Source organism: Tursiops truncatus, chromosome 15, assembly GCF_011762595.2.
Source record: "Tursiops truncatus isolate mTurTru1 chromosome 15, mTurTru1.mat.Y, whole genome shotgun sequence".
In the NCBI taxonomy this organism is placed as follows: Eukaryota; Metazoa; Chordata; class Mammalia; order Artiodactyla; family Delphinidae; genus Tursiops; species Tursiops truncatus.
The window spans coordinates 68,087,077-68,113,817 of NC_047048.1; the positions used below are offsets into that span (position 1 = coordinate 68,087,077).

General features: G+C 41.8%; 1 protein-coding gene across 2 annotated transcripts in view; it reads right to left on the minus strand.

Moving 5' to 3' along the window:
* Window positions 1-26,741, minus strand: part of CHD6 (chromodomain helicase DNA binding protein 6) — a 212,201-nt gene that overhangs the window by 96,932 nt on the left and 88,528 nt on the right. For both annotated transcript variants that reach the window (XM_073792997.1, XM_019943878.3), the window contains 5 exons: window positions 17,087-17,234; window positions 15,128-15,277; window positions 2,093-2,155; window positions 1,217-1,275; window positions 210-327 (listed from right to left, as the gene is read on the minus strand). In XM_073792997.1, coding sequence (XP_073649098.1) covers window positions 210-327; window positions 1,217-1,275; window positions 2,093-2,155; window positions 15,128-15,277; window positions 17,087-17,234 — 538 coding nt within the window. The remainder of the gene's footprint in view (window positions 1-209; window positions 328-1,216; window positions 1,276-2,092; window positions 2,156-15,127; window positions 15,278-17,086; window positions 17,235-26,741) is intronic.

Below are 26,741 nucleotides of genomic sequence, written 5' to 3' on the forward strand. Positions count from 1 at the left end.
CGTTCTTATGAGTTATCAGTTTATAAGGTTTGATCCTTATTCCTTGGTGGATAATTTGTTTTCTTTGGCTTAAATCCGGACAAATCTTGTCACAAATCAGCAGGCACCTGAGCCATAGATCTACACAGGACTTCAACTATTAAGAAACTTAAACCCGGTATTTAATACTGCAAGAAAAGCAGTGATCAAATTAGTAAACATTGCTTCACCTCAGTAAAAATGTGCTTCATCTGGGCTTGTTTATTCCTAAATCGCTTGATCTTCTGTGCGATGCGAGGATCCTTTTCGAGTTCTTCCATTGTGGCCCATTTACAGTGTAAGTAGGAACTATCCAAAGACACACAAATTGTGAGACAAGCACAGAACCAGCAAACCATCAAGCGTTAAAGTGTTTCAATAACCGGGTGACCGTCTAACACAGCAGCAGTGGAGTGACTTGCTGTGGAACTGCTGTAGGCTGGGCTTAGAAGGGCCTTGCCCTTCAGGACTAAAACAGAATACAAAACAATGCAGCAATTCCAAGCAATTCTGTGGCTTCTAGAGAAACTGGCTCAGAGCAGAGGGAGGGCAGGTATAGGCAGGCCATCGTTAATGCACATTAGTTAAAGTGGGCACACAGCAGAGAAAGAAAGAAAAACCCAAGTGGGTAGAAAAGTATAGGCTATAGGACCGTGGTTCTCCACTCTGGGTGCAAATGGGAACTGCAGAGGGAGTTTTTAAAACACACCAATCCTGGGCTTCCCTGGTGGCGCAGTGGTTGAGAGTCCGCCTGCCGATGCAAGGGACACGGGTTTGTGCCCCGGTCCGGGATGACCCCACATGCCGCGGAGCGGCTGGGCCCGTGAGCCATGGCCGCTGAGCCTGCGGGTCCGGAGCCTGGGCTCCTCAATGGGAGAGGCCACCACAGTGAGAGGCCCACGTACCACACAAAAAAATATATATTAAAACACACCAATCCTTGAGAACTACTCCCAGAGTATGAGCCAATGGGTCTCGAGTGCAGCAAGGGCTTCAGTAGTTTTAAAAGGCTCTCCAGGTGATTCTATACGCAGCCAAAGTAAAGCACTGCCGCCTAAGGTGAACTTGAGCCAGTCAAGGTCTGTGGGTCATGCCTTAGGGGCCGTTCTTGGAAAATATAAAAGATAATGGTGTGATGAAAGAAGAAAGTTCTATTCATTTAAAATACACATACAAATAATACATTAAATAGACGTACAAATTCCTGTACTTGACGTAGAACAGCTCCAAGTCGAATGGGGGTTCTCCGGGGTGAACCTGTAACCAAAAGCAAGCAGGTATCAGCCCAGATCCCCATGGATCACCCTTATGTGTCAAACGAAAAAGGTAAATCAATACTTCTTCCTGGTTTTAGAACATATTTCTCAAGGACATATTCATTTTCCCAGGTCTTTTTCTGACAGGTCTGGAGCAGGCTTTCTAAAGGCTGAACACACAGTAAGCTATAAGGTTAGAAAAAAACAAAAATGATCCTCCTGGTGTCATTCTTAGGTCCAGGCTGGGAGAGCATTCAGCTGATAAAGCCAAACTGGCCCAGGGCTCTGAGAGCTGCTGCAGAAGTGAGAACATGCATTTCCGGCGTCCTCCCAACCGTCCCCCACAAACTCCAGTGATGTTCACTCTCAAAGTAAGGAAGTGTACTTTCATAAACACTTGAGGTAAAGATGAAACTATGCCTTCACTGGCACCGGCATACTCTTTCACGCCAGAAATTTTCTCTAGAGGTTCTCTACACAGCCCTGGGATGTTGAAAGGAAAAGATGTTTTCATTGGGAGTCTTTTCCCATCTCTTCTTCTTGGCCCTCTGATGACTTTCAGTGGGCTACGGCAACTAAAGGATCAATACCTTTTGCTAGGATCATAAGGAAAAAAAACATCGGTTTGGGCCATACTCAAATATTTCAGAATTTTATGTCTTAAAATCTTTCACGGAGGTGAAAATAAGTGTCAACTAGCCAAACAGTGCTCTTGCCTAGCTCTCAGTCCAGCCAAGAATGACCACTCCAGAAACATCTCTCCACAGAGGGTGTAAACTGCGCTAGTGATATACAAGCCAGAAACATCAGCCACGAACCTCTTGGACAGTCTTAGATGCCAGGATCTTCTCAATGATGTTTGCGTCATCTTCTGGAGGCTCCTGGAGATGGAGGTTAAAGAGAGAGACAATTACGGCACCACAGGAGCCATGAAATAATTCTAGAAGAAATACTGTAATAGGCACTACTTTGTCCAAAAGTTCACGTTTGAGTACTGAGGTCTCCCTCCTATCAGCCCACAGAGTGATCAAAAGATCACACACATTCTAACCTCTGGGCATAACACCCTATCACCTTCCCCTCCCAAGTGAGCAGGGAAGTTATTCTGCTTCTTGATTTGCTTCAGATTCTTCATTTCAGATCTGCCTTTAGCATCATTAAGATTGACCCTAAGACTTCCCTTCTCTGCCAAAACTGCTTACACGTTGCTGCATAAATTTTCAGAAAGACCTAACACAGAAGAGTCTGGGGGCTTTAGAATCAGAGGGTCCCAATTCTGACACAGCCCAGCTATTGACTTTGGGCTAGTCAATTAACACCTCTTAGTTCCAAGTCTATTAAAACAGGAGTTAAAAACACGTATCTCACTGGGTTACTGGGAGGATAAAACGGCATGTGAAAACATTTTTTGGACAGTAAGCGCTATGCAAATGCAAAGTATAATTATTCTTTACTAAATTGTACCATCTTTCCCCTCTGTACCTGGAAATGGCTTTCTGTTTCACTGATCATCCATTGACTACAAATCCCAACTGGAAACAAATTAATTCCTTCCTTTCTGCCCTAGATACACGTCAACATTTCCTAATCGCCATGAAATCTCTTTCTACAGAGTATTTGACTTAAAAAAAAAAAATCTGCATTTAAAACACAATGAACTTAAAAAAGGATGCACTGGATCTACAAATATTTCTTTAAAATTTTATTTTGTTTTAACTTTATATAAAGGGTGTCATGGTGGATGTAATCTTCTTTAACTTAATATGATATTGCCAATATTCATCCATGTTGTTCATGTTGCTTTAGCCATTCAACTTTAATGCTGTATAATATTCTATTGTATTAATAAACCAGAGTCTATTTGTCTTCTTCCTTTGATGGACATAAAAAAAAAAGAAAAAGGATGCATTGGGTCACAACTCTCCTGTTAAATGTTCTTCCTCGGACTTTATTTGGGCAGTTTTATTTCCATCGTTTCATATGCACTACATAACCTTACCAGATCCAGTATTTATCACAATATGAGATTTAGAACAGTATATGAAAAGAACACTCATCACAACAACCCTAACTCTCAAAATAACTATTTGGGTTCCTTATCAGAACTTTCCAAAAGGATGGTTTATGCTGCACCTCACTGCCCATTCTAGGGCTCAACTGTCCCAAAGTCATACCATTACAGAAAACATATTTTCTAAGAACTTAAATGAAGCTTTCCCCAGAAAGGTGATGGTAAAAAAAGATGAGTAGGGCGGATGGCAGAAAAGAAGTATGGGAATCAGCAGGCACTGACAGATGCTCCCAAAGGCTACAAATATTTATTACGTCCCCCCGGACACATGGCATTGTGAAGTTAATCCAAAATGACAAGTCTTTTCCCACTGCTCAACCAGAAGACAAGTGAACTGGGCCTACCATACAATAGAAGGATGGGGCGGGATACAGACTAAGCTTTTGTTTTCCTGTCAGTATGTTTCTTCTGCTTGATTCTTCTGCACAAGTAAGAAAAGGAGAAGGAGGCAGTTTACTGTGGATTGCCCGTCTTCTCCCACCACAATATAAGCCTTGTGAGGGCAGGGATCTTTATTTCTTTTACTCACTAATGTAGCTAGATACCTTGAAAAAGCCAGGCAACAGTGGGTGATCAGTGAATATTGGTTGAATGCTAAACGACAGGGAAGAGGAAAAGAGACACAGATGGAAATACACAAGGAAAGATAAAGCATTATTCTTAATCTACATCATGTGATTAAAAAGTCTCCCCCTTCTCCATATACCTAGACTTATCTTCTACTGTACAGACGGGTAACAGCAAAGGGCCCAAGCTAGATGTACTTTCCTGAGCAGTAAAATCACTACCCCAACCTTGCAGCCAAACAAGAGCTCTGACTATGACAGGTGGACGGCGAACAAAGGAACAGGGGCTGAGTTACAAGAAACTAGATTAATGAACCAACTTCCTTCCTAACTTCCTACTTCATTTCCTTCCTAAATTTCTCCCACATTATTTATTGAGTGCCTTTTGTGCTTATGCACTGGTCTTATAGAAATAAATGAGCTACAGTCTTCATCATCAAGGAACTGCCAGACATGCGAACATAATGCTTTAAGTGAGGTATGGCATGCATACAGCATGCAGAGGTCTCAAGTGTACAGCTGTTGAAGTTTAAGTCCCACCAAGATCAAGTTATATAACATTTCCAACATCCTGGAAGACCCTCTTGCCCCCACTGGAAGTAACCACTATTCAGACTTCTACCACCATTGATTAGTTCTGTCTATTATTAAGTTTCATGTAAATGGAATCATATTGTGTGTGGTCCATTCTCCTGTATTACTGTGGAGTATTTTATTGTATAAATACACCACCATTTATCCATTCTATTGCTGAGGAATGTTTGGGTTGCTTTCAATGTTCACATAAATGCACTCATTTACCGTGGATATAACACAGGAGTGGAATTGCTAGGTTATGAGGTTGGTTATATGTTTAGTTTTTTTTTGTCTTTTTTAAAAAAAATAGATTTATTTATTTACTTTTGGCTGCGCTGGGTCTTCCTTGCTGCGCATGGGTTTTCTCTAGTTGCGGTGAGCAGGGACTACTCTTTGTTGCAGTGCGTGGGCTTCTCATTGAGGTGGCTTCTCTTGCTGCGGAGCGCAGGCTCTAGGCATGCGGGCTCAGTAGTTGTGGCTCGCGGGCTCTAGAGCGCAGGCTCAGTAGTTGTGGTGCACGGACTTAGTTGCTCCGAGGCATGTGGGATCTTCCCGGGCCAGGGCTCAAACCCGTGTCCCCTGCATTGGCAGGTGGATTCTTAACCACTGCGCCACTAGGGAAGCCCGTGTTTAGTTTTAATGGATATTGTTAGAACTCTTCCCAAAGTGGCTGTAACAATTTTTACATCCAACAGCAGTGTATGGGAGTCGCAACTGACTTGATACTGTCAGTCTTGAAAATTTTAGCCATTCCCAGTGGATGTGCATCATCATCTCTTTGATTCACATTTCCCTGATAACCAAGGATGCTGAGCATCTTTTCATATGCTTACTGGCCATATGGATATCCTCACTGTGAAGCTCCTGTTCAAGTCATTTGCCTATTTTAAAAATTGTCCTTTTTTCTGATTGGCAAGAGTTCTTTATATTTGCGAGAGTTTAATATATATCTTTATTTCTCAATAAGAGGCCTCTGTCACAATCCATACAAACATTTCCTACCAATCTATGGTTTGCATTTTCAACCTGTAAATGTATCTTCTGATGAACAGAAGTTCTATATAATCCACCTTATCAATCTTTTCTCTTATGTATTTTTGTGCTCTGTTTAAGGAATCTTTGCTGCCACCAATGTCATTCACTAAGCCATATATGTGGTTGTAAATCTTCTTGTAGCCACATTAAAAAACAGATGAACTTGATTTTAACAATATTTTATTTAAACTAATATACCCCAAATATTATCATTTCAATATGTAATCAATGTAAAATTATTAATGGAATAGTTTACATTATTTTTCTCACACTAACTCTTTAAATATCTACTGTGTATTTCATACTTACAGCACATCTCAATTCAGACTAGGTATATTTCAAGTGCTTAATAGCCACACACAGCTAAGTACAAGCCATGCTGGGCAGTACATACCACTCTATTTTGTTCCATTGGTCTATTTGTTCTTATGGCAACACTACCCTGTCTTCATTGTGGCTTGATTACAAAGTCTGGATTATGGTAAGTATTCCAATTTCTTGGAAAAGTTCTTCCTTTTCAAGACTGCCTTGGCTAATCTAGGTCTTTTGTACTTCCATCATCAATTTCTATCAGAAAAACACCCTGCTTAGATTTTGACTGGGACTGAACTATATAGACATCTTCACAATATTGAATATATGTATGTCATATATTGCTCTATTTATTTAGGTCTTCTTTAATTTCTTTCAGCAATGTTTTTCATATAGGAGGCTTGTATCCTCTGAGAGTTATTACAGGGTATCTAATACCTTGATACTATTATAAATGGTATTTTACAATTTTCCTTTCCTGATTTGATGTTGCTTGTTTATATAAATAGTTTTGTTTTGTTTTTTTTTACTATATTGTAAATGGTGCCAATACATTTGCTCGACACAAGGTTACCACAAACCTTCAATTTGTTAAAAAAAAGTGCAATATCTGTGAAGTGCAATAAAGCAAACAGCAATAAAATGAGGCATGCCTGTATTTTTTCTTTCATTAATTAATTAATTAAGTTTTGGCTGCGTTGGGTCTTCGTTGCTGCACGTGGGCTTTCTCTCTAGTTGCGGCGATCGGGGGCTACTCTTCGTTGCGGTGCGTGGGCTTCTCATTGAGGTGGCTTCTCTTTGTTGTGGAGCTCAGGCTCTAGGTGAATGGGCTTCAGTAGTTGTGGCACGCAGGCTCAGTAGTTGTGGCACACAGGCTTAGTTGCTCCAAGGCATGGGGGATCTTCCCAGACCAGGGCTCAAACCTGTGACCCCTGCATTGGCAGGCGGATTCTTAACCACTGTGCCACCAGGGAAGTCCTGTATTTTTTCTTTTTCCTTAGTTCAGTAGCCAGGACCTCCAGTGTATTTCTGAATATAAATGAGAATAATAGAATCTTTTTCTTACTCCCAAATTCAGAGGGAAAGTATTCAATACTGCACCATTTAATATAATATTAGCTGTCAGTTTTTATCTACTGACTTTTAAGATGTTCTTTCAGTATTTGGTTTTCTACAGTTTAAGATATGCTTAGTATGGTTTTCTTTTTTACATTTTTCCTGCTTGGGGGTTACCTGACATTGAATGTACTGGCAGATATATTCATCAGTTTATGGGAATTTCTCGTCATTCATTTTATCTTCAAACACTCCTCTGATTCACTCTCTCCTCCACGTCTAGGACTCTAATCAGATATGTATGTGTTAGTCCTTTTCACTACACCCCAATTGTCTCTTTATCCGTTTATGCTTTGCTCTGTTCTTTCCATTCTTTTTTCTGTGTGTCAGTTTAGAAACTTTCTGTTGATCTGTCTTCAAAGTCACCAATCTTATCTTCTACTGTATCTAATCTGCTTTTAAACTCATCCACTGTGTTCTGAATTTTATAAATTGAAAATTTCAGTTTTACAGTGTTGATCTGATTCTCTTTATAGATTCAATTCTCTGTTGGAATTCTTTACTTTAGAACTTATTTTGTCCATCTTTTCCTCTAATTTCTTTAACATATTAATCATGGTTATTTAAAAGTTCTTTTCTGCCAACTCTGTTATCTGGATCATCTGGGGTCTGCTTCTATTAACATATTTATTTTCTTGATTTTCAGTCAATTTCCCAGCCTTTTCGAATGCCTAATAATTTTTTACTGTATAATGAGTACTGTGAATAGCGTGAATAAAAGAATCTTAGCAGCTCCAAACAATATCTTCTACTACAAGTGTTTCCTATTTTCTCTTATACAAACAGGGAGAAGGAGTGGGTCCCATTGGTCCAATCAGGGGCTGTTGGGTCAGGACTGGGTTACTGTTAAGATTCAGTCCATCTCTTGTTTTACCTGTTCCTTGAGTATGAATGTCCAAGGTCATTGACTGTAAGTCCAGCAGGTCTTTTTACTCCTGAGCCCTGAAGTCTCCAATTCCAAGCAGGTTAAAAATCTCTCTTAAAGGAGAGTCAGTATTTTTTGCAGTAGACCCATCCTTTTTTAGTGAGATTTTATCTCCTAAAAGTAACGTGAGACTGTGAGATTTCAATCTGCCTTCTGGCTGAGCCACTAACTTCTTGGGCTACCCCAGAATTCATCAAATGTCTCCAGGCGAAAGCTCCCTGTTTTGGGAATTCCTTTAGTTTCCAATCATTTCACCAGCCCTGCATAATCAATCACCAGCAGGGTCAGATGGTTTCTCTTCAACCCAGAATAGTCTCTGTTTGGGCCCAGCCTGATCCTCAGCCCCTGCCCAGAATTGCAGAGTGCCTCCAGAGGAGAAACAGTCAGCAACTGTCAGCTCATCTAGGAATAGCTCTTCTCTGTCTGGAATTTTAGTTCATCTAATTCTTCTTGCTTCCACAGCTATCTGATGTCTTTAAAAATATGTCCTTTGCAATTTATCTTTTTTCCCCCCTTGCAGCAAGTGTTGGCCTGCCATGCCCTACTATATACCCTTATCTGAGAATAGAATCCTCCAACACTAACTCTTATTTTTGGAGTTCCCTAGGGCCTAGTTTTTGGGCTTTCTTTTCTTTTTTATCTATACTCATTCTCTTGGTGATCTCATCTGGTCTCATGGTTTTAAATACTGGCTACGTTGTGTTGGCTGCCATATTTATTTATCCTCTCCTATGATTACAGACTCTTGTATCTAATTGTTACTTGTCATCTCCACTTGAATATCTCAGAGATATTTCACACCTAAGATGTCCACAAACTAAACTCCTAGTCTCTTAGCCAACCCCCCACCCCCACCCCTTCTACCTACAGTTTTCCCCAGCTGAGTTAAGAGGAACTCTATCCCTCTGGATGTTCAAACCAAAAATCCTGCTGTAATCCTGACTCTGTTCTTTCCTCTCCACACACGCTATCTCCTGTTGAGTTTACCTTCAAAGTACATCAGGAATCCAGCCATTTCTCACCCCCTCCTCTGCTTCTACCCTGGTCTAAACCACCTTCATCTCTTACCCAGATTATTCCCAACTGCCTCCTAAGTAGTCTACCTGTTTCCACTCCTGTCCCACTGATCCATTCTCAACATGACGTTCAGAATGGCCCTTTTTATTAAGTCATTCTTTTGCTTAAACTGCTTAAAATGCTTTTCTTTTAATTTGGAGTAAAACCAAAAGTCTCCCAAAGGTCTACAGAAGCCCACAGGATGTGTACCCAACCTCTCATCTCCTCTGTCACCTTTCAGGTCTCCTTGTCCGTCCCTCATACACACCAGGCATGTTTCCACCTCCGGGACTCTGCTATTCCCTCTGCCTGAAACACTCTTCTCCCTACACGACTCCCTCACCCCTTTACTTCCTTCACTTCTTGGATCAAATATTACCTTTGTGAGGCCAACACTGACCACCCTACTTAAAACTGCAGGCTTCATTGCTGAATTCCGTATCACGCCTATCCTGATTTTTTTTTCCCATACCACTTACCACCATTGACATACTACACAATTTTGTTATTTTCAGATTGATTATCAGCCTCTCCTTAGTTATTTCTACCCTTTGGAGGTTCTGGGCTTAGCCCTTTGGCTTTCCATCCCACGTAGGTTCAAAATCTGGCAAATATCTGGAGGAGGAGATCGGTTGTGTGTATGCTGCAGGCCTCCTCTCCATTTGCTGTAGGCTCCCTCCACGAGGGCAGGGATTTCTGTCTCTTTTGTTCCTTGATGTCATCTCCAGCACTTAGAACAGTCCTTGGCGCTCAACAGTGGTAGGTGCTCAATAAATACTTTTGAATAAATAATGTTAAGAGATTTTGCAATACAACATGGGAATAGTAGTATAAAGTAAGTGCTATGGGAACACAGAGCCAGAGTACCTGGACAAATGAGGAGAGGCTTTGGAAATGAGTTAGCTGTCTATTAGCATTAAACTTTGATAATTGCTGAGCACCTTTCCTACCTACTCCCAGTTCCGTATAACCCAGACTAGCAAGCAAGCATTCATACGTGTACACCCATGCTAAAAGAACAACTGTCTCTCCTCACCAGCAGGTTGCTTCAAATAGGCTCTTACTCTTACCTACCATGAAGAGCAGAAAAAGATGGTTTCCGATGATAGGATTTTGATTGCTCTCAGAGTTTTTAACTAGGACCAAATCCAAGGAAATGTTAACATGTGGATGAAGAAAGCACAGGACTTTATTCTGAGGATTAAAAGGATGGTGGGTTTAAAGCATTCTTCATTATAGAAAATTTTCAAGTAAAAATTAAGGTATTTGAAGTAAAATTTCAATTTTTTTTTTGGCACTAAAGAATAGGGGGAAACACACTAGTATTAAAAAAAAACATCAATGGTTATCATCAAAATACTGACAGCAGGTTTTTATCCTATCCTAATAAAAGGGAAAAAAGAGAGTAGCGTTTCCAAAATACACATCAAAGTAGGAAGAAAACTGGAAAATCAGGATTTTTTTTTTCCCTAAACAGAGATTGTGCATAAGCATGACCATGTGTGTATAAACACTCAGTGTATACAGATACACACAGATATAAACCAAATCTGCTTGCCAAACGTACTTCCATGACAGCCATCTGTTCTCAACTGCTTGGAGTTTTCTCAAATTATCCTTCAAAGGAGACCATTTTAGTTCATTCACTTTCATGTCAGAATCTCATGAAATTAAAAATTTATTTTCTTAGGGAAAATTTCAAAAGTTTTCAACCCACATACCCCCGACCCTCAACCAACCACCTGATTCACGTCTATTCAGCGAGCCGTAAGGAAAGGCTCTAGCAAGAAGAAGCAACTCCAAAACACAAGCATTTACCAAGTGCCATGGAAGGTCCAAAGTAGCATCCGACAAGGTGCCCAGTCCCAGGGGCTCACACTCAGTGAAAGCAAGATATAACATATTCTTCTTAGAAATGTACCAGTGGTAAATTCTAATCAGTGTGACAGTAACCCTAAGTCCAGCAGCAAGAGTGCAGAAAGCAAGAATAGCTTGGATTTCACAGAATAGTAATGTTTTAGTTGGGCCCTAAAGAATGGTGGCTCATAAGAGGACTGCAAACAGGAAGGAAACTCGAAATGCACCCAAAGGATGAAAGCACCAGGATATGGGAAGCGGGATGCAGACTTGGAACACTAAGGAACCAGTCTTAGTAGAGAAAAGCATTACACAGAATGAGGAGTGGGGATAAATGAGGGCAGACAGGTAGTATGCAGCCACATTCCTTAAAAAATCAGGCTGGAGTTTTGATCTAAAACAGGAGTTAAGAGGTAACCACCTTAGATTCTTGAGTGGGACACTGAAAAAAGCCAAAAACTTCTCTGGTATTATGGGAAAATGAGTCTAGTAATGGGTTGGGAAAGACAGGGACCTGGGGCAGGGAACGACAAAAGTGCAAACCGTGGTCATTTGAACACTGGCCTCAGCACAATGGGTGGCAGCAGAAGCCAAGAGGAAACAAAGACAGGAGACAATCTGAGGAAAGACGCGGGGTGGGTGGGGAACAGTGGTGTGGCCAGCGGAGAAATGGGAAGAATGAAAACCATCCTCTCGGGCCGAGTGCATAGGAGCCTAAGCAGTGAATCACGCGGGCTGGTACAGAGCTAGAGCCATGCCAGCCAGAAGCCGCCCTGCCAAGGGGCCTGCCCACGGCTGTCGGTGTCAGAGTGAGACGTGGATGAACACCAGTGGGGAAACTATGCCAGTATGAAGAACTGGAGAAAACAAGAGCCCGAGAAAAAAGAAAAACACTTCACTCTTGTCTTTCTAATCCAGGAGTTAAGAATCACACCTGTCTCTGTAAAAAGTTTTAAGCATATTTATTCATTATTCACATATTAAATAAATACATGACAAGTACAACTGAATGCAAGTCTTTATGTTAGTTACTACCCAACACAAAGTACTACCTATGTTAGGTGAAAACTGTGATAAATTAAGAAGTGAGGCTTGTTTTGTAGAAGTGTACAATCTAATGGCGGGAACAGTCAGGAGTGATATTCAGAACAGAATGGCAGAGGCACTGACGAATCAGAACAGTCACAGGCTGTGAACAAGTGGTGGGAGGATTCTGGGGGACATCAGGCATAATATTATAAATACTCCACAAAACAGAAGAGGGAAAGTGTCATACTTTCATCTGAATAGTTCCTGGGGGTTAATGTAAATTTGACTTTATTGAAGCTCTTTCATGCCAGAGAGATACATAAAAAAAAAAATTAAAAAAAAAAAGATTATAAGCCCTACCCTAACGTAGCTCATGGTTTAGATGAAGGAAACAAAAACTGGCAGGTGTTTAAAGGACAGTGATGAAGTTAAACATATTAGAGTCAGACAGAGGAGGGGTACTTATCCCCAGCTCAGGGGGGTGCAGGGAGCTTCCTGAGGGAGGCAACAACTGCGGTCAGCTCGCCAGGCACGGGAAAAGACCAGACAAAGCAGAGGGCACCGTCTGCAAAGCAGCAGGAGGCGGCACAGGAGAACACCAGGAGTGGATGCCTCATTCACATTCAAGTCCTTCTGTCTCAAAGGCAAAATCATACAAACCACACAAACTGTAGGAGGCAGAAACTGAGACAGCCTTGGAAAAATCTATACACTAAATGTACCACAACTGTGAAAGTCTGTCTCAGTTCCAGGCACTGACATCAGTTTGACAAAGAATAAGAAGGCAAAGAGTCACAGTCAGGCTGGAAACATACCTCCAGCCCTAATCCCATATACCAGCCAGGGGACGGGCCTCTAGACTCCGAAGCAGGGCTGTGCTAATCTGCCAGTCCTGAGTTAGACTGAATCATGCGTAAAGATGTTTTTAGCAACTCACCGCTAGGTTAAGCACTGCTGAGGTTGCAATTTGGGGCTGGGACAGGGGCCAGCAGCCACAAAAGTGGGCTGAGCATGCTGATAAGACACTACAAAGAAAGCAAGGAGGTAGCAGTGGGGCCTTTTTGGTGCTGACTGCACACCCTTCTCTGCCCCAAGCTAAAGCCAGCAAGCAGGCAGACACCCTTTCAAAGGGCCTTGGGAGAAGGATGAAGGAAAAGCCTCATCTTCTCCCACTGATTTTCTGTGCCACTGGACACTTTGAGGATTGCTTGGACTCCTAGATGAGATCCCTGATTTCGGGGCTTTGTGTTGGCCTGGGTAATCTCTGTTCAGACCCCCCCACCCCAGGAAGCCCACTGTGTAAAACAGGTGCAAGTGGAGGGCTCCACAGAGCACTGACCGTGCAATCCGCTCGACCCCACGCAGGCTGTCCACGCAGGCTGTGGCGTGGAAGCCAGAGCCACATAGCTGCCTTGCTAAACATCAATGCCAAAACCTCGTACAGGGCCTCTTTCTTGTTTAAATTTAGTCACAATTTTTGAGGTGTAATTAATGCAAATTCAGATTCCAGCTTATGTTTCACCACTATAAACTTTCTCTTTGCTGTACCCTTAAGAGGACAGAAAGAGCCTTGTTAGGATATATATAAATTTCCTGAACTATTTCTGTCTGATCAGCTAATGCTGCACTTCAGGCACCAGGGGAGAAGACAGAACAACAACTGAAATATGGTTAATGACTTGGGCTAAATGGCTACTAGGAGAAAATAAAATCCTTTGGAGTGTTTTAACTACCAAACCAACCATAAAATCTCCAAGGAAGGGAAACCCACTGTAAAACAATGTAATCCTATCACTTCACAGCAGTCTTGCAAGGGCTATTCTTAACTATTGCTTGAAAAGTAGTATTATGTGAAAATGCATTACTCTGGAGGCAAGGTGGTTTACACAGATAAAGCATCATGAGCTCCAGTAGCCAGCCACACAGTGTCCAGGAGGAAGGACAGGTATCTGTGCTACTGCTGCACACGCAGAACATGAATCCTGCCAAGTCAGCAACAGCGACTCCATAACAAAAGACAGCCTGTGTCTCAGAACGTGCTGCCGGCAACGAGGAGCCTCCTACACGCACAGCCTGTTTCTTCTCTTGCTTCTGATTCCTCCTCCGTAAGCTCCTTGGCACAGACCTCCTCCTTCTCCACATTTACCCTCTGCCTTTCTAGCATCGGGGGTACCAGGTCCTAATGCTATCCTTTTCCTGCCTGATACTGCTGCCAATGGAAATTCCTAAACTGCATATACGGGCATCCTGCTTCTCTGCTCGAACCCATCGATGCCTCCCGCCCCTCATTCAATCCACAGTATGAATGAAGGCCAAATACTTTAGCTGACAGCCAAAGCCTGCATAACATGACTCTTCCTACCATGCCAGGCTCGTCTCCCACCACTCCTCAAATCAGACCCCACCACCTGGCCGAGCTCATCAAGCTGCCATACCACATCCTCTGGGACCATCAGGCTGTGACGCTGTGGTCCATGTCAGAAACGCCTCCCCTAAAACCCTGACCTCCCTCTCCTGTCCACTTTTCCTTCTGTGTAGCCACTGTAACCAGCAGCACAGACTTCTAAGACTGCACTTATCACAATATCAGCACAGCCATATGCCTCTTCTCCCAGATAAAACTCCCTGGAGGCAGGGACCATGCCTTGATACTCATCCTCGTATCCTAGGACCTGGCCCTGCAGTGGACTCTCAATACACATTTGTAATCCAACTCCCAACTGTAATTACCAGTTCATGTGATTCCATTCATGGAACAGCTATTTACTCTGTATCAGACTTTTACATTCTACTGGGAGAGACAAAGAAATAAAATGAAATCAGAAATCAGAACACAATTATAAGCTGTAATAAGAGCTATGAAAGAAACAAACAGGAGTGAAATAAACATTAGGATGAGGGGCAGGGATCTACTTTAAATGAAAGAGTCACGTAAAGCATACGGTAAAGAGCATTCCAGGCAAAAGGGACCCTAGAGGCAAAGGCCAGTAGGTGGGAAAGAACTGCTAATTCATGGCATTAAAAGAGGCAAGTCTTTTAGCTGGAGAGTAATGAGAGAGATGGCGAAAAGCCATGTATCTGAAAAATGAATCTGGTGAATTAGGGCGAGTGTGATGACAGAGGGGTGGGGCTGCTAGGCACAGTGAGGAGTCTAAACTTTATTCTAAGTGCAACAGAAAGCCACCTGAAGGATAGAACCAGCAGTTAAGGTGATCTAACTTACGCATAAGAAAAGAGCCACAGTACAGCTCCATCAAGCAGTCAAAATGACTGTCCAGCCGAGGCCAGCAGCCCAATCTTAAGGCCGTACCTCCGCCTGCCAAGCCAGTGTAGAAGCTGAGAGGGCAGATGTCCGGCCGGCTCCAAGGACAGCGATGGTTTCCCCATCATCATCCACCACTTTGAAGTCCAGGTCCTCGTTGTATTTTCTGCGCTTCACTTGCCGTCCTGAGCGTCGTTTCTACAGGACAAACACACCCGCCAGAGAGACTATCTGTGAGTCAGAGGGAAAAGCTTGCAAAAGGACACGCTCACCTACACTCACAGTCGAAGGAGACCTCTCTAACTTCGCAAAAAGAATCTTCCCTAAACGTAACTCTTTTCAGGACTAAATTCACTCAAAATGGGACCCAGGTGAGGGAGGGGATTTAAAGCACCAGGATCCAGTGAGAAGAAGGTGTAGCCTCAGAATCCAAGGAAACGTGTTTTATGCATCATTGCTTCCCCCATCCCGCTTTCTGGAATTGGTTTCTATTCCAGTAAAACAGGGATGGGAAGTAACTTCATCATCTTTGAGGTCCCTTCCAGCATAGCTGGAAGCTCAGGGTTTATGACAGTGATTTAATAGTTATTTTGGTTTTGATTTTTTTTTTTTTTTTTTTTTTGCCAAATTCACCATACTTACCATGTACTTCTAAACAACTAAATAATACCAATTTTATTAGGACTTATTTTGAGAATCTCCTAACACCCTTTGAAATGCAAGCAGACATCTTAAGTGCGACAAAATAAGATTCGTGACTCACCATGAAAGGACTCATCTATAATTAAGTAGCTTGTGACCTTTTAGAGAGAGAACATTCTACAACAAAGCAACCCAGTGGCTTTCCTCAAACAGAAAAACACATGGTTCATCTCTACATACACATCATATCCAAGCAGTAGGAACCCTTCTGGGAACCATTCACCAGCTAGCTTACTCTTAGATACTTAAACCTTACAAGACAAAATGGAAAGCCAGACCTCACCCCCCCTTATCATCTAAAAGATACCTCCTGGGGCTCTCTCTGTGTTCCCATCATTTCTTCACTGTGTCACCTCTATGACATTTAATTTTTCATGAGGGATTCCACATAAAAAGCTCTCCCCCCAATCCCACGTACAAATCACCATCCTAGAAACACTGAACCCCCTGCCAACTCCCATCAACCTGATGTACTTGCTGCTCTGCCCGTCAGGACACTTAAGAGCCACTAACCCAAGTTTACAGGCAGTGAAAGGGGGTCTCTGATCTGACACTCCAGATACTACTACTTATTTACCACTACGACCTTAGGAGCTGACACCTTCCTACAACGAAGGTCACCTAGGAATCTATGAGGGTCCAGATGATTCTTAAGGAGCAGTAAGTGGGTCTTACCCTATATGGCCCCCATGCAGTAGCACAGCCCAGATAAACTGCTGTGGATGTCAGAGGAAACAGCACTCTCAAATATGAGAACTCACGTCCAAGAGAGGCAGCCTCAACTCAGACAGAAAATTCCTACCAATGTCCTGGGCACACTTTGGCATGTTTTCAGAAATCTCACTTAGGTGGGCGACTCCTTGTTTCCATGTTTCCTTACCATCTTGGCAAAATGAATCCATCCCTGGCTTTTCCAGCATCTGGGATTATGAAAGTGTCCTTGTGTAGACTGGCCCAGCACGCTGAGCCCTAAATGTATTACCTACACAGCAAAACAGGCCCTCTGAGCCTTACCTAGTTTGGATCACAACTCCACTTGCCACATTCACTCTTACTGCGGCCTAATATCACGCTACTTTGCAAGAAGGAAGCAAACACCACTAAAAAACTGGGAGATTATTAGTATAAGGACCAGGATGCTAAAGAAAAGCCTGTGGTCACCCACTAAAACACTGAAAGCCCAGCCCAGGTCTGTGTGCGAGAGATGCAGGCTGGAGACAGGGAGAGAGGACCAACAGGATTAGTGTCAGCAAGACGCCGCCCGGCAGCCGGAACGCCCACCAGGGCTTCCGGGCACAGCTGTACCTGGCTGTCTGCAGACTCAGTGGACTCCTCGGGACTCCGCAGGGATGGGTTCGGCAGGCCCTGATCCAGCTCTAAACTCTCCACTGTGGTTTCACTTTTCCTTTTTCCTTTCTTCTTTTTCTCCACTGGGGTTGGTCCTTGCTCCTTGCTACAAGGAGAAATTCAGAATTAAAACTGTGGGGCAGTTTTTAAAACTAAGATTTCTCATGTGATTCCAGTTATGATAGCACATCCTGGAATTCCTGGGCCAGGATAGGCTTTAACGGAAAATCTACAAGAGTTTCTTCCCAGAAATTTGCCGAAATATGGGAAGAAATATCTACACAGGTTGATGCAAAATTCACTTTTTTTATACCCCCTATCATAACTATTATAGATATGTGATAAGAATGTGATAAGAAATAAAATAATATGAACAACTCCAAAAAACCTCACTTTCAGTTTCATATAAATGTCTTCTCTAGGAAGTTTAATTGCTTCACAGATATTGAGAATCATCCACTTCCAATCTCCCTTTAAGTTACATGCGAAGATGTAACTTCAATCTCCCTAATCTGTCATCACCCTCTATTGAGAATGGTCTATGCGTACGAACTTGGAGTACTAGGAGCTCAAAACCGAAGACAACGCTGCCCACCCCCTGAGGAGGTTGTAACGACAGAATTCCTACAGACCACCTAGAGCTATAGCCCAGCGCAGCAGATCGATGCTTCCTGAGAGAGGTGGAAGTGGGCAAAGTCCATCCACCCTGAAAGGCCCTACTAAGATGGCAACATCTCTAATAAGCCTTTTCGGGCCCTGCTGGCTGATGAAATCTCTTTTCTACATTCCCAAGCACCTCAACTGTGCTTTGCATAAGGTATTCAAACTTTAATCTTTCACCAAAGTTAGTCATTACACGTGACACCAGGCTCAGAACCATACAGGACCTGGGATCCTCTGCAGTGGCTCGATCAACATTTGCTGAATGGATGAATATTTTACACTTCTCTGAGCTGTCCTATCAGACTCTAAGTTCCCAGAGGACAGAGTATGCACTTGATTAAGTTTTGTATTCCTCACAGTGAGCAGTCTTATACCTAAAACATACTAAGTATTCAATATTTACTGGATAGATAGATGGATTCATCAATGGATAGATACGATTACGTGTCATTGGGGAGATTTGGAAAAACACATTTGAGCAGAGATATACACAGAATTTTGATAGACAGAAAAACAGGAATAATAACAATTACAGCTAATTCGTATATAACACCTACTACATGCAGGCACCGTTCCCTAATCCTTTACATGAAGTATCTCCTTTACTCTTCACAACAACCTTATAAGGCAGATAGTATTATCATCTTAATTTTATCAAGAGGCACAGTGAGTTAAGATTTCCAGGGTAATATGGCTAGTAAATGGTAGAGAAAGTATTTAAACCAGGCATGCTCGTAACCACCATGGCATTCCTGGGGAATGGAAGAGTGTTAAAGGCACATTTAGTAAAAGACAGCCTGTGTGGCTGGATGACAGGGCAAGTGAACAGAAGCACCAAGTGATGGAGCTGGAAAGAAACCAGGAGTACACGAGGACAGAGAGCTGAGACTCACCCTGTGGGAAAAGCGCATGATGGCAAGCCCGGGCAAGAGGGAATGAAGACCTAGGCAAGATATGCTCAATGAAAACTCATCGGTGAAAAGGATTTGAAAGATCCAGCCGAAGTAGTACCAGTAAGTCTTGGCAGAACGTGGAGAATGAGGAAGAGCCACGATTACTGGTATTTCCCATCAGGTGAGTTACTGGAAAGTGTGGGGGAAGACAGGGACACCACCAGCCTTGTTCAGAGAAGGGAGATCCAATGGGATGAACCCGTAGCGGGATAGCACCCAGCAACAATGGAGAGCACCCATCACATGAGTGCAGACCCAGCCCACCCTCGATTCCCTAGGCTGAAGACTGGCTTCCCTATCAGCAAAGTTCGTTATGAAAATTTTTTTGAGGAAATGCAACTCAAGGGATCCTGCCATTTTAGAGAACTGTACATTTTAACAAGAGACCTGTGCTCTCAAGCCAGGGGAAAAAGTACTTCTTATCAGTTTCAGGACAGGAGACTCAGGTAAAACAGTTTAAAAAGATGCCAAATTTTCACAGGAATATTTATCTCATGTTACATGGCTTCTCACTAAGAAAATTACATAGCAATTTATATTCTACAAAGCACTTATGTGCTTCTGTCTCATTGAACTGTTACAACCACGGTTCCGTGAGGGAGCCAGGGCAGATGAGCTTCATATTCCACATAAAGAAACAGGTTTAAAAGCAACAAAGGCCCCAAAGTTAGCAGCGGAGCAGAGGCCTGCGCTCAGCTCATGTGACTCAGCCTGTCACTGTTTATACCATATCATGTTTCCTGGCTCCTTTTTTTTTTTTTAGCCCCAGGCTCCCTTTCAATAAATGCAAAAACTTCAAATCTCCTTTAATCTTATTTGAATCTCAAAATTATGACCAAAAGAATTGTTAACAAAACATTCCAGTGACCCAAATATACAGAAAAATTCATAAATCCATAGTTGGTTCTCTTAACAAAAGAAGGTTTGTGCTTAATTTTTTGGACACACGTTTAAAGACAGCTAATATACCGAAAGTCACCATAATGACCACATGCTCAGAACCCCATTTAATCTTCTGTAAAATCCTAAATCCTTCTCCCAACATCTGAAATCAATTTTATCTATCTACTAAATATAACTTCATATTGGAAAACTCTGTCTGTATATGTTTAATCTTCATTTTAAATATTTGTATATAGATGGGCTAGAAACATGCTTCATTGTGAAATATCCCACTGAAAACTAAACCAAGCTCAAGACACAATTAAGGAATAGAACCTCCTCAAAATATTTTTTTAAAGGAATTTATTTTTTTATTTTTATTTTTATTTTTTGGCTGTGTTGGGTCTTGGTTGTGGCATGCGGGATCTTTTGTTGCAGTGCACAGGCTCCTCTCTAGTTGTGGCCTGCGGGTTTTCTCTTCTCTACTTGTGGCACGCGGGCTCCAGTGCTTGGCTCTGAGGTTTATGGTGCGCGGGCTCAGTAGTTGTGGCACGTGGGCTTAGTTGCCCCACGGCCTGTGGGATCTTAGTTCCCTGACCAGGGATCAAACCCGCATCCCCTGCACTGGAAGGCGCATTCTTTACCATTGGACCACCAGGGAAGTCACAGAACCTCCTCAAAATGTTAAACCTGACAACAAGGCTTGTATATATTTGCCTTCCATGCTTTCAGAAACAAATTAAATGATGAAAGTAAGGAGGAACTGTAGTCAGGCACCTCCAAAGTCTAGTCTGGGGCACCACGAGATTTCCTAGCCAGAAGCTGAGGGTGGGGTGGAGTGGAGGGAAACTTCTTAAATATATGTCAGTAAAACTGGAGAATGTCTGGAGACATCTGCTTACCTATCTGGGGGTAAACAAGAAGATACTCTACCTGGGATATCTTCAAAGTGATTTTCTGGAGGTTACCTTTGACAACAGAATCAATTTTGAGTTCAAAAACTTCTTCCTGGAGCTCTTCTGATAAAGACAAATATCAGGAAGAAAAGATTTCTTATAAGCCTATAAATGGGATTTGCAAATAGGACATCAAGAAAGTATCACCTGAATTCATCCTCCAGGAAGACTAAGTGAAATGTGTTTTTCCCGTCTTTGGAATGAGCTTTGAAAACGTTATACTTGAGTGTTATCAAATGAAGCCATTTTAACCTCCACATTGCTATTTTAACCTCCACCTACAGATGCATTTGGTCCATGAATGTTTTGTTTGCTCCTCGAAGTTCTACGTTCTTCAAAAATAGTGGTCAAATAATATGTAACAAAACTATGTAGGTATGTATGTATGTATGCACCCTTTGATCCAACAATTCCATCTATAGGAATATACTCTACAGATACACCTCCAACAATACGAAAATATATATGCACGTGGTTATCCAGCATTATCTGGTAATTTCAAAATAACAAAAAAGACTTAAATGTCCGAACATTAGTGCTGAATAAATGAGGATACGTACAAAAGTACTATGTAGCTGTAAAAACAATTAAGAAAGAATTCTGTAAACTAATATGGAATGATTTCTAAGATACATTGTTAAGTGAAAAAAGCAACATGCAAAAGAGTATAGTAATATGCTACTTTTTGTGAAAGAATAAAGAGGAAGTAAGAAAACTTGCATATATCTACTTACTTTACAGAAAGAACCAAAAAACAATGATTATCCACAAGGGATAAGTGGAGGGAATGGGGTGGAAGGAGTGACATTTTTCTATCTTTTTATATAAAATCTGACTTTTGGAAGCATGTTACATATCAAAAAATTTAAAAATGAAAGATGAAAACAAGCTGAAATAAATGAATCTAAGTATTTCAAGTGAATAACATAACCACACGGAACAGATGGAAAAAAAAATCTCATAAACTTATAAACACAATATTTGACTATATACTTTCAGCTTTGGGGAGAAGTAGGGAGAACAGCAAACATATCCTGAACTCTCTCTGGTAGGTGTATAGGTGAAGCAATTCTGAAACTATTTTAGTTGTGGTATAGGATTAAACAAATGAGTAAATGTGTTGGTGTTAGGAGCTGTGGTTCTCACCCAAGAAGTGGGAAGACATGAATATGAAATGGTGTAAGGCAAGGAAGATATTGTGGGATGAATCTAAACTGGAGGCCTCAGTGTACTCACATGTTTTCTAAAATAAGTATCTGTATGAACACATGCATATAAATGGGTACATATGCATTATGAATATATTGTGTGCACGTAGGTGTGTACATATGTGCGTGAACGTATATGTCCATGTGTATGTCTTGTGTATTTTTTCCCTAGCTTTGACAACGGAAAGAGCTGAAAAGCAAAGATGCTCCAAAAGCAATGTGCACACATAGCACTCAGATTTTGGTTTCTAATACCAAAGCTCCTCACAAAAATGGCTGATTCCAAGGCAGGGGAGTTATAAGATCAGCCTGAAACATCTTGTTTTGTCAGAGAGTAAAGGGAGTGCTCAACAAAATTAAGGCAGCACGTCAAAAAGGCACACACAGGAGTCAGCTTAAAGAGCTCACAGTCACAACTGGGGCCATTTGAGCACCAAAGTAATCAAGGTCAGTAATGAATTATAAGCCATTGAAAACAACAGGAATCCATTCCAATGACAGATAGACAGATAAGTAATGAATAAATGAGGGAGAAAGGAAAGCTCTTGCTTTCAGAATACAAACAGTAAATGGAGAGGAATCGGTGGAGTTGGAAAATCATTTTGTAACCGCTGTCGTAAAGATATGTACAGTCCAGAATCAACAAGGAATGCTAAATCTGGGGGGAGAACAATTTGAAGAGGAACAGGATATTTGCATGATCTTACAGTGTCTTTCCACAGATTGCGTATTAGTTGTACATAAACAAAAGCAGTAACTAGACAAATGGTTACACATAAGAAAATGGTCTTACTCCTAGGAAAGATATACTCGAGTATTTAGGGATAAAAAGGCATGATATTTGCAACTCACTCTCAAATGGTGGAGGAAAAAAACATATAAATATATATAAATATAAATTATCTGATATATATCTATTCCACGGCTGAGGTGGATACTGTTCGCTCAGCATCTTTTTGCTAATAATCAGTACTGATCCCCCAAACCACGACAGTGAACGGAAGGTCAGGATGGGCTATGGTATCCTAGTTCTTTTACCACAGTGATGGACACATGACCCAGAGAGGCGAACCTGGGACTCTTTCCCTTAAAAAAAAAAAAAAAAAAAAAGATTAATTTTTGGTAGGAGTGGGCAGGAAAATGAATCTCTTTCCTCCTAGGGTACAAGGCTGTTAAGCTATGAGCCCACAGTTACAGGCAGGCACGGTTCGACCTTGAGAAGGAAGGCAGTTGTCAAGGATGGAGCTGACACTCGAAGAGATGCAGAAGGCGGGAGACAAAGATCTCTGTGGAATCCTCAATGGTATAGCCCCTGGTCCTGCTTCCTTAAAACCACTGAACTCACTTGTTATTATTTTTTCTTTAACTTAATTCAAGTTGGGTTTATGTCACTTGTAACCAAGAGAGTTGTAAAATAATACAAAGGCCGAATAATCCCACCATTTAATGGCACTTGAGGCTGGATCGAAGCAGTGTAATTTTTATAATCCTCGTTTTTCCAGCTTTCAGAGTTAGAACAAACTAACTTAGAGGACGGGAAAAAATGGCAGACAAGATTTTAGAGGCTCAAAGTCCCTTTTTCAGTAACAAAACCCAAATTGATTTTATAATAAAACATATATCCATATATCCGCTTTAAAGAAGCACCTATCAAGTATTTATGATATGCAAGAAATTTCCAACATATAAACTATACCATTCATGCAGGACAACTGTTTGGAATAACCAATTAACAGTTTATTAGTAGGCCTCGGCCCCAAAGCCCTCTCACCCTGTCTTCTACACAACTTCATTGGCCAAGATTTTATACATCTTTACTTTCCGCAGTTGCATTAGGAAAATAAATACCTTTTTTGCCTTCCATATACGGAACTGTACTATTAAATCACTAGACAGACAGACTTCCTCAACTTTCCTCCTAGCTCTATCTCCAGTTCCCAACCTCCAGCTTTCTTTGCTAGAACTGAGAGTTAGAAACGGAGTGCTGGATCTGAGTATGAGCAGGAAAGCCTGGGCATGTGTCACAACACTGTACGAGACTTACCGCTATGAGTCTTTTATTACTTTGCCCCCATGGATTCCAGCTATTGAAAAAATTTAATCTACCAAACCAAGTGCATTATTTCAAAATGACTCACCTTCCTATTTTAAAATTAAATCTTATAAAATGTCCATCGAAGTCCTAGCAGGAAACAATCAGTTACTGCCACAGTGAGTTGCCTTTACCCCCAAATTCAGGATGACTGAAAACAGCTCAGAATGCCAATTACTGCCTCCGCAGATGTGCACACACCTGGGGAGTCCAGCCCGGGATCCACTGCCCCACTCGAGGAACAACTCTCCAGAAAAGCTCCCGACCCAGGCCTTGCCACGGGCTCTGATCCTCTTCCCGGAAGTACAGCACTGAAAACGTGGACATTACCCCAGAGAGCTCATTTGCACACTTAATCCAACTTTTACTTAATGCCCATATTCGTCCAGCCTATACAGAGAGAGCTGAGTTCTGCATAAGTTTTTTAAGATACTGGTTAAGAGGCTTCCCTGGTAGTCCAGTGGGTAAGATGCCGCGCTCCCAATGCAGAGGGCCCTGGTTGGGGACTAAGAGTTTGTGTGCTGCAACTAAGAAGGCTGCATGCCGCAACTAAGAAGTCCGCATGCTGCCACTAAAAGATCCCGCATGCTGCAACGAAGATCCCGTGTGCTGCAATGAAGATCCCATGTGCTGCAACTAAGACCCGGCACAGCCAAAATAAATAAATAAGTATTTTAAAAAATAGATATTGGTTAAAAGAAAAACACATACCCAAAACAAATGGTTTGGGTGCAGATATAGTCATCTGTAGACAAAATGTGAACCATATCTCCTTGTCCTCAATCCCTTTAATCATATCATTCGCACCATCAAAACAAAGATTACACAAGTCTGTGACATCATAGTAAAAAATGAAACAAAAACATTACATATAAGATGAAAAAAGCAGAGTTTTAACAGATAATCTTATTAAAAGTGATTAAAAGCAAATGAAAATAATTTTTTTTAATGTAGAAGGGCTTCAAACGAAACATACAATCACCAAATCCCACTTTCCACGGAGATTTGCTTTTGACTGATACCTCTCTAACTCCAAATATGTTCATGCCTCTAGTTCTTTATTTATCAACACTAAGCAATAGCTACTCACATCCTGATACAAAAGTTGATGAATTTAGACCTCATATTATCTCCCCTATTACTCAAGTTTTTTTATGAGTTCTTTTAGTTTAGGCTACCGTGCTTTAAATTTGTATTAGTCCTTTCTTGTTTTCTGACTGTTCCTTTTTCGTGATAGCCCATTCCTGTTTGCAGACAAGACATCATCTTGAATCTGAGGATACTAACTTAAAATCTTTACAAGTCCTTTTCCTTGAATTGTTTCTTCTGAGGACAGTTGTCCTGGTCATTCCTCTTTTTCCTGCTTCTTTGCTGCTTTTCCTCTATGGTCTCAGGATCTTTGGTGGACTATTCCTATTTAAGATGAATGAGGTTGATAATGCAGGTGGCGGATGAGGCTCTCTGCTGCTGAGTAAGTCACTTTCTCCAACAAGACTCAACCCTGAATGGGAGGCCTGGCCTGGGACTCTGCACACACAGGTGGCTGCCCCTTTCTCTCCCTTTTAGGGGTATGGGCAGGGAAAGGCAGAGAAGCCTGGGCTCCTGTGCCCCCTTGTTGTGGATGTCAGTCTCCTCTTGGAGCCTAGACCCTCTTCCAGAGCAGACTGCTCAATATCTTTAGAGTAACTGTCTGACTTCAGCCTGGAGCTGAATAATCATGCAGCTACTCTGCCGACAGTCCCTTGATCAGCCACCTCCAGTTCTGGCCCTTCTCCAGGGCTGCCAGGGCCATTGTGAGGAGGAAGCACTTCTACCTCTGCTACAGACATAGCTCCTGCATGTGCTCTCAGCTGGGACTCCCTCCACAGTATTCACCCATCAGTATGATACTATGGGCCTCCCTCATCCAGAAATTCGTAACATCTCTTATCTTCGAAGAATTTATTCCCTTCTGTTCTTCCTGTCATTTCATTAAAGATCTGACGAAGAAGGGAAAATAAATGCATGCTCGGCCTACCATTTTAAAACTGGAAATCCCACAAAGAACATTTACTTAAATACCATTTTGCTTTAAGTCTTTTCTCATCTATTAATTCCTTTAATAACTAGCTCAATATTCACCTCTTTTAAGGGACTCCCTAGACCAGAACTGAAAGACTCTATTTTTTGTTTTTTTTTCTCTTGGCCGCACCAGGTGGCTTGTGGGAGCTCAGTTCCCTGATCAGGGCTAGAACCCAGGCCACGGCAGTGAAAGTCCAGAATCCTAACCACTAAGCCACCAGGGAACTCCCTAAATACTCTTAATCCTCTAAATCCTTTCAGCTAATTCTATATACAGTTATACTAGGTTCTTTCCTTTGTTTATATTTTTCCCTGTTTTTGGAACACTTGCAAGGCTGTTTCTCTAACTTGAGAAAGTTCCCCAATGACAAGGCTCATAGATGATACCCCTGTGATACCTTCCTTCCTCCACTATCCCATTCCCAAAAAAGTACTTATAAACAAAACAAGGCACACAGGAGGCAATAAATACATACTAGATAAATAAATGAGAAGGTATTCATCAAGCATTTTTGTTTAAGTAACTGTTTCCTTACAGCCTGAGTAAAGGTCTACTATACACCAGATCCTAATTCAGAAAGCCCTGGGAATTACAGAGTAAGCACTCCAGGAGCTCTCAGAAAAACAGGAATGGTGACTTAGTCCAAAGCTTTAGAGGTGAGTCTCTGACATTATCATTTAGATTTCTTCCCTACTTAACATAACGCCCAGTGGGTTCCAAGCAGAGGGTCTCTACTCAGAACTCACTCATGTCTTTATATTTGTCTTCTTTCTTCTAATAAATGATCAGAATACAAA